The sequence below is a fragment of the Lolium perenne genome, chromosome 5, assembly GCF_019359855.2.
Source record: "Lolium perenne isolate Kyuss_39 chromosome 5, Kyuss_2.0, whole genome shotgun sequence".
Lineage (NCBI taxonomy): Eukaryota > Viridiplantae > Streptophyta > Magnoliopsida > Poales > Poaceae > Lolium > Lolium perenne.
The window spans coordinates 221,366,962-221,374,865 of NC_067248.2; the positions used below are offsets into that span (position 1 = coordinate 221,366,962).

General features: G+C 49.3%; 2 protein-coding genes across 2 annotated transcripts; one reads left to right on the forward strand and one right to left on the reverse strand.

The window, feature by feature from the left end:
* Positions 1–802: 802 nt before the first annotated feature.
* Positions 803–1,916, forward strand: LOC127304122 (uncharacterized protein At4g26485-like). Its single transcript, XM_051334828.1, has 3 exons — positions 803–1,007; positions 1,172–1,370; positions 1,559–1,916. Exons 1-3 carry the CDS (start codon positions 803–805, stop codon positions 1,914–1,916), a joined length of 762 nt encoding a protein of 253 aa, XP_051190788.1.
* A 2,678-nt stretch (positions 1,917–4,594) lies between these two features.
* On the reverse strand, positions 4,595–5,314 carry LOC127298246 (putative cyclin-dependent kinase F-2). Its single transcript, XM_051328155.2, has one exon. It carries the CDS (start codon positions 5,294–5,296, stop codon positions 4,598–4,600), a length of 699 nt encoding a protein of 232 aa, XP_051184115.2. The 5' UTR covers positions 5,297–5,314; the 3' UTR covers positions 4,595–4,597.
* Positions 5,315–7,904: the final 2,590 nt, after the last annotated feature.

Consider the following 7,904-nt stretch of genomic DNA (forward strand, 5'->3'; position numbering starts at 1 on the left):
AAGGGAACAAGGGAACCTACTTATCAACCCTCACATGCACTCTTCATCAACACCTAAGTCCATATGTTACCAAACCTTCCATTTAGTCTTCATCAACATGTATCTGGAAGGTTAACCAACACCTACGTTCTTTTGTTACCAAGAAGAGAATTGCGGAAGAAGGGAATTGTTATTATATTACATGTTGCAAGTCGTAGTTCATTTCATTTGCAAGTGAATTATGCTGCTCCCCTCCCTTTTTTTAACCCTAAAATTTCACTAGCCCAAAAAGTGAATAAGGGAATTGTTATTATATTACTTCGTGAACGAGTAAAGGGAATTGCGCACGTACAGGAAGCAAAATAACGTACGACTCTGAAACTTGTATCACGCACGAAAAGGGAATTGTGCACGTGCAATAGAAGTCAAATCACATACGGCACGTAACCTCTGTGGTCCACAACTTCGACGCACGTTTATTTCCACGAAAGAGAAACGCGGTTATTTCCGAATTGGGTTGAAACTGATCGCTTAATTAGATCCTGGCGCTCGCGCGGAGCGAAGAATTATCGGGCAGTTAATTTTTTTTTTTATCGGGAAGTCCATTCCAAGGAGATCGCGCGTGCCAGCTAAGCAGAACCCAAAGGCAGCAGCAGCACATGTACTCTATTACCCTTGCCCCTTCGTCTCCCAGCTACAGTACGTACAGCAGGTTAAAAGCTATCCCCGGGACGGTCTGAGTCCAGTCAACACACTTCCTCGCTTGGACACACACACTGACAGTGACAGATAGCTGCTTCCTCACTCTCACCGGAGGTGGTGAATGGCAACGCCGGTGGATGAGGTGGTGCAGGCGAGCGCCGTGGAGGGGAAGAAGGACGAGAAAAAGGAGGTGAAGTGGCTGAAGCACTATTCCTCGGAGCAGAGCATACTGACCGTCGGCGACGGCGATTTCTCCTTCTCGCTGGCGCTCGCCACCGCCTTCGGCTCCGGCGAGAACCTTGTCGCTACGTCCGTAAACTCCTATGGTTCGATCTTTCAACTCTTGAAGTTATTCCGGTCGGAGTAGTAGTAGTACTGTAGTAGTCTAGATAAAGCACATAGGGATGAACCGATATCAACTGTCATTTTATGGTCACTCTTAATTAGAACATTTATCTATAGTGAGATTGTTGGCAATAATTTTGGACAGATTATCTGGCCGTCTCATATAGCAACGCAGAACCAAATATAACGGAGCTGAAAAGGATGGGTGCCAGAGTTTTGCATGATGTCGACGCGACAGAGATGAAGAGCCACGCCTATCTGAAACTTGATCAGTTCGATCGGATTGTCTTCAATTTTCCTCATGCTGGGTTCGCAGGACGTGAGACCATGTCCCATGTGATCAGGTATGAACGCAATCTTCCCATTGCAGTTTTATCATAAAGCTAATGCGGACTGGTTTTGGCGTACATCCTCTTTTCCATATGTAGTTTGTTTTTGGCAAACTAATTTAGTTTGCCAAATCAACTGAATTATAGGCAAGTATTTCGAGGGTTTATTACAACTTACTACTGTTTTTTTCTCTGACGTGTAGCTCGCACAAGGACCACTTGCGGGCTTTTTTCCGCAATGCTGGTGGCCTGCTTCGTGCCGATGGTGAAATCCACGTCAGCCACAAGACAGGGCATCCTTACGACAGGTGGGAGATCGAACAACTAGCCTCTGAGTCTTCTCTTGTTATGTTTAAGAAAGAACCTTTCTGGCAATTTGAGTACCCTGGTTACAACCAAAAGAGGGGAGCTGGTGCAAGGTGCGATAAAAATTTCCCTATATCTGGTAGCGTCACTTACAAGTTCAGCATGGAACGCAATGAAGACGATGAAAGTGCACCGATTCATCTCACTGTTGCATTGGATTTAATGAAGCTTGAGGCTGTAACCAGCTCTGCCTAGCTGATGCGCATGCTGCCTGATTTGGCATGCGATTTAGTGTTGACAGCACCTTTTGCTGACGAGCCACCCATCGCTAGATAAGGGCATGAGTAGATGTAATGTATACACTATATGAAGGACATTTTGGTAGATGGAAAATGCATGTATTTGTTATCTCGGTCATTCTAGTGATTTTGCACGCCTCATGTTGGTTTCCTTTTCTCTTTCACTCCAGGATTTGTCTGATGTGTGTTAGGCCTTTCTTGATTCAAACGAGTTTCATGGGGTTTGCAGAGGATTCGGATCCTTGTGACATTGCCCCTATGCAAGTCGTTTGATTCACACAATTGGTATCCTGATGAATTTTGTCTAGCTCTACTTTGAAGGTTTTTTTTCATCCACTCAAACCTCTTGATACAAGTCGAATACTCTTTGATGCAAATTCATGTGCTTTTTCAATCTTACAAGTTACATAACACTCAAATATTGTTGTTTTCTATTCCACGAGTTGAAAATCATGTGAATCAAAGAGTCCCTTACCACGGGAAGAAAATTCCATACATCCAAATCATATGCATATGTGAGTTTGGATAGTGATACACTTTTCTAAATATTCTACTACCGAGTGTTTTATTGTTTCTCTCGAACGAACAATCATTTCAAACCTCCTTTTAAGATAGTAGGTTTGCAATAACATCTGACCAAAATTACAAGCAATGAATTTACAGGAAAACCTAGATATACATATGCATGAACCAATTGTTCATCGAATCACACAGTTATATTTTACCCTCTCTAATATTTCATATTACCTTCTCACCAATAATGATATTACCCCTTAAAATAAGTTTTACATGTACCATATCACTTTACCCATCCATTTTTAAAAAAAATAATCACTTTACCCCTAAATTGTTTTGTCGGTTAGTTCCGAGAACGAGATGTGGCACAACTACATGGGTTGTCGCTTTCTTACCGCATGTTTTCTTTCTTCGTGTGGTCGACCCTCTTAATTTCTCCTGACCTAGCATGCCATTAGATAGAACCAACATTGCATGCCGTGACATCGATAGCCTGCTGCTCTGCCCGCATCACCAGGGAGCTGGCGTGGCGGCCCCGGGCCTGGCGGTGGTGGCCTCCTCCTTCCGTCGGAGGTGGCCAGCGAGACATGGTGGATCACGGGATCCCATGCCTTGCACTTCACCGAATAAATGTGGATGTCCTAGGGTTATTCTTTGCGAAAATGGTGACCTTCCTGAGGCCAATCCTTCTTGTCTGACCGGAGTGATAAGTTCTGGAAAGCTCCGCCGGCGAATGTAACAGTGCACCTTATGCGTGGAGTTTGCTGGATCGGGTGGTATTCGGTCATGCACACCCATACTTTTATTCCGACCGTTTGGTTCTGGAGGGAGCGGCACGAAGCTCTGCTATGTGTTGCCATCAGATAACATTCTGATCCATGGTGAAATCAGAGTCGTACAATATCATGAAGGCTGGATTGGAAGACTAGCAATGGAGGTCCGAGTATCTGTGATGTTGAGGGACTTTCTTGGTATTCTGGTTTTCGCAGCAGCAGTATGCAAGTGGGGGTGGCAGCAGAGGTGAAGTTCAGAGTCTTACCTTTCAGGGTGAAAATCCAAGATCTGGCCTTAATTGGTCGTGCCTGACAATGACCTTGTTGAAGGCATTTTTTTTGAGAGTGGGGACTATCTTCACGGTGAAAACCTAAGATCTTTTGATCGTGCGACGATGGTGCTTGTGCACCATTCCTTTCTTGGAGGCGTCGCTTTTGGAGATCCTGAAGTTTAGGCGTTGTTTTGGTGGTGGATGTATTGTTGCTGTTTGGGTTGTATACCGTAGAAGGACTTTTTGTTCTTAGTTTTCTTTTTTCTTTTTTGTTGTTGTGTGCATCCGTACTGCCATTAGGATATTACGTTGTTGCAGATCCTGAGTGTAATTGGTATCTTTCGATATTAATATATTTCCTTTATCGAAAAAATGTCCAAGCACTTGAACTATTGGTTCCCGTTGACTCATGATTCACAAAAATTGGAAACACGAAAAACACAACATTTTTATAGGAATGCATGTGCAAAATGGTGGTTTGAAAACACATGTGAATCATGTAAACTTGTGCCTTTAGTACACATACTAGGAAAACATAGAAATTTTAATAAACACGGCCAGGTCAAATTCAAACCACACGAAATATTATAATTTGGATGTTACAATGCCACTAAAAACTGCACTACTAGTCTTTATTTTTTCTACAAAGACAATATGTTAATATTAAAATGATACCAATTACACCTAGAATTGCAACAATGTTGTTGTAAGGACGACACTCGGTTCTTCATGAGGGATCCCCTCGGATCCGCATACTTGGGATCAAGTTTTTTACTAGTCGTATGTGTTTTCTAACTTGTTGTCTTCTGGGGTCTTGCCCCGTTGATCTAGGTGTCAAATATTCCTAGTGGTATATAGTGATTTTTTTTCTTCTTACGGATCATGTCAGCGAAAGATCAAAAATGTATTACGGATGAAGGCGATGATCGAGAGCAACTCATATATAGCAATTGTACTACAATATTAATCCTTGCATCACAAACTAACGCGTCCACATCAGTTGCCTACACAAATCCCTAGTTACAAGTCACAAGACACCATGTCTCTTGTAGGTTCGATAGTTACGACTTTTGTTATCATAGAGCAATACTTGTCAGACGACAACTCAAGCTCGAGGCGTTGTCGGTGGCGCAGGTGAACCATGGTCGCCGGAGAGCGGTGGTTGCCGATAGCCTCTTGTCGATGTTGCATGAGAGGAGGCCCTTGAGAACTTCGAAACCTTGTTCGGAGAGAAGGTCCTCCGGGAAGTGCTCACGGAGCTTGTTGCGGGAGATGACATGTGGCGTCTTTACCAGTCTCCCGGCGAGCGGTAAGGAGTAGTAGGCAGGCCAGGTCGTAAACAAGGGCACGCCGAGAACACGGAAGATGGCAAGCAGCATCTCAGCATCGTCATCCGCGTCGAACAGGAACTTTCCCGTGAGTAGCTCAGCCATGACGCAGCCGAGCGACCACATGTCCACCATGGCACCGTAGTCGGTTTGCCCGAGGAGCACCTCCGGCGCCATGTATCCGTACGTGCCGCACTTCCCATATGGCGGGCTCTCGTCCATGGACACAGCGAGTCCTAGGTCGCACAGCTTGACGTCCTCGATGCCACCGTGGCCGACGAGTACGTTCTCCGGCTTGATGTCGCGGTGCACGACGCGGCGCCGGTGCATGTGCTCGGCCCCGACGAGGAGCTGGCGCATGATGCAGCGTACCTCGGCCTCCGTGAACGGCCGACTGCCGCGGTCCTCGTGGAGGACGTCATCGAGGCTGGGCCCAATGTAGTCCATGACGACGGCGAGCTTCCCGGCGACGGCGTCGCACGCGATCGCCCGAAGCTGGACGAAGGCAGGGTGGCCGTGGCACTTTGCGAGGAAGGCAGCCTCCCGCATCAAGTGGGCGTCGCTGCAGGCGCAGGTGATGCCGTCGGCTTCGTGCGCGCAGCGGTGCGCCTTCTTGACGGCGAAGGTCGCGCCGGTGCAGCGGAGGCGCGCCTCGACGACGATGCCATAAGTGCCCTCGCCGAGCTCGCCCATCTCCTCGTAGTCGTCGGAGCTCCAGAAACGCGACCTCTCGAGGATCGTGAGCTCTGGGTCTGGGGCGCCGCAGCGCGATTCGATGGTGAAGTCTGCGTCAGCAGGATAGGAGCGTCTGATACCCATTGGGAACGGAAGGTGTAGGAGATCCATCAGAAGCGAGGCGGTGAGGAAAGGGCGAGAGAAAGGATAGGTGGCGCTGGGTATTAGGGTATATATTGAGCTTCGGAGGCTCAGCAAGACGAGCTCTAGTTAAACTCGGACTGGGAGCCAGAGAACCTTGAGCGCTACTGCAATGTGGAGTGGGAACTGAGGAGACGGCGTTCAAGTTCGTAATCCGAGGGGAAGTCGAATACTAACATATTGCAACTTCAGAAAATTGCCAGGCTTGCTACACCGTCTCCTACTCTACTTGCCGTGTTCGAATTTTCATGTTTATGACAACATCCGTTCTGGGCGTGCTGGTAGCCGTTCTGGCCGCCGTGGCCACCGTATTGCTGGCCCTGCTGTCCGCCGTGCTGGGAACCACCCTGGTGGCCGTACTGACCATCACCGCGCCCGCCGTGCTGGTAGCCTGGTGGCCGCCACGGCCGCCCCCGCCGTTCTTGGCCACAGCCACTGCCGCCGCAGTCACCACCGCTGTCCTGGCCACTGTGGCCATTGCCGTGGGTGACCATGACTTGCGAGCCCTCGGAGCACTGCTCTGCTTGCCTGCTTGGCGACGTCGACCTCCACGAGCACGAGACGGGAGCACGAGTCAGCGAAGGAAGGAAGCCGCACGGTGCCCTTAAGAATTTCGGCCTGCAGCTTGTACTGGTCACCGATGAACTGCAGCGTGAGGCCACAATCTTCCAGAGGAGTGTAGGTGTATCGGCCATTTGTCGTGGCAGGTTGTTCAGCGTGATTGATGGCGTTCCCCCTTTTTCGTGTCAGGTTTGTTGGCGCAGCTTAGGCTCTGTGATCTTTGTGTTGACATGTGTGGGTGCGGCTCCTGTGTGTGTTCAGGTCTTAGGACATTTTCGGACGTCTAAATTGTCTACGTGCGTCTGTTTACGTGGCCCGTGGACGTTGAAGTGGTCGCTAGACGTAAATTGTCCGTTTGCATCGAGGCAACCGCAGCGGCCCGATGCATTTCTAAGTAGAATTGATATTTTGGAGATACTTATTTTGTTAAAGTTTGTATGAACCCCTTCCCAAATTGATTCCACGGCTGCCTATGCGAAGTATCTCCAATGAGTGTTTGATCATGCCATGCAAAGTATAAATCGTTGTCCTCACATCTTTAATTAAGTAGAATTGATATTTTGAAATTAGTGCAACAAGTTCAAATAAATTAAACATATAAACTGCCAAAACATACAAATTTTTAAACTAGCTACTTCTTGTTTGAAGGCCCCGCCTTGTCATCCTCACGGACGCGCTTCCTGCTCGTCACCTCCTCCAAAGAGGTACTGGCGCTCAATGCGTCCGACGAGCTTGACTCCCCGACGAGTGGTCATTGGGGTCTTCCTCGTTGTCGGTGAACGGATAATGAGCCTCCGCCTGCGCCCTCGCCCGGGCCTTGCCTCCTTCCTTGCCGCCGTCGCTTCCTCGGCCGCCTCCTCCGCCTCCAGCCGCGTCCACCTTGCATCTGAATCATCTTCCTTTTCCTCCTCCTCGTCCTGACCGTCGTGGCCGGCGTCCCCCTACTCATCCTGGTCGTCGTTGGCGACGACCTTCCCCTCCTCCTCGCCCTCTGTCAGCGGGGAGCTAGAGCTGCTCGGTGGCAGCTCTATCCCACCAATGCCGCCATCCCGGCTTCCCCTCGCTGGCGGTGTCCGATGGAAACGATAGGTTGCTGATAGCTTCACGTAGGTGGCTCGCCAGTGTTGGATACGAAGATGAATGGCATGCCTGTTGGAGATGAATTAGCGCATGCGCAGGGGTCTTATTGAGCGGGGATTAATGGCGGCGCGTATAACGAAGAGGGCTGCGGTTGCTCTTCCGCGGTGGTTCGACGCTCGATTTCGGCGGTTCGCGCGTCGATCGACGCGGTTGCCACTCCGGCGGTTGCACTCTCCGGCAGTTGTTGTGCTTAATTCACGCCGGCTCGTGCCAGGGCCGCTGCCAGGCGGGCCCGTGGGAGAAGCAAGCGAATGCTCGGCCTAGCCAGCGGCAGGCCTGTCGGGGTGCAGAATCCCGATACACGTGAATAGGATTCCCTGACCCCGACTTTTGGCAGGCGCCTTTAAATCCGGCATTCGACACTGGCGACACTGCTCGCTCTTCTTTCTCCTCCGTTTCTCTCAGCTCAGCTTCTCTCTCTCTCTCTCTCTCTCTCTCTCTCTCATTTTTGCTCTCAGCTCTACCTCTATTTTCTCTC

Bases quoted from the DNA above. Each gene is read 5' to 3' on its own strand.
- LOC127304122 (XM_051334828.1), top strand. From the start codon at position 803: ATGGCAACGCCGGTGGATGAGGTGGTGCAGGCGAGCGCCGTGGAGGGG. The intron at 1,008-1,171 runs GTTCGATCTTTC...AATTTTGGACAG, and splicing joins TACGTCCGTAAACTCCTATG to ATTATCTGGCCGTCTCATAT. The intron at 1,371-1,558 runs GTATGAACGCAA...TCTGACGTGTAG, and splicing joins ACCATGTCCCATGTGATCAG to CTCGCACAAGGACCACTTGC.
- LOC127298246 (XM_051328155.2), bottom strand. From the start codon at position 5,296: ATGGACTACATTGGGCCCAGCCTCGATGACGTCCTCCACGAGGACCGC.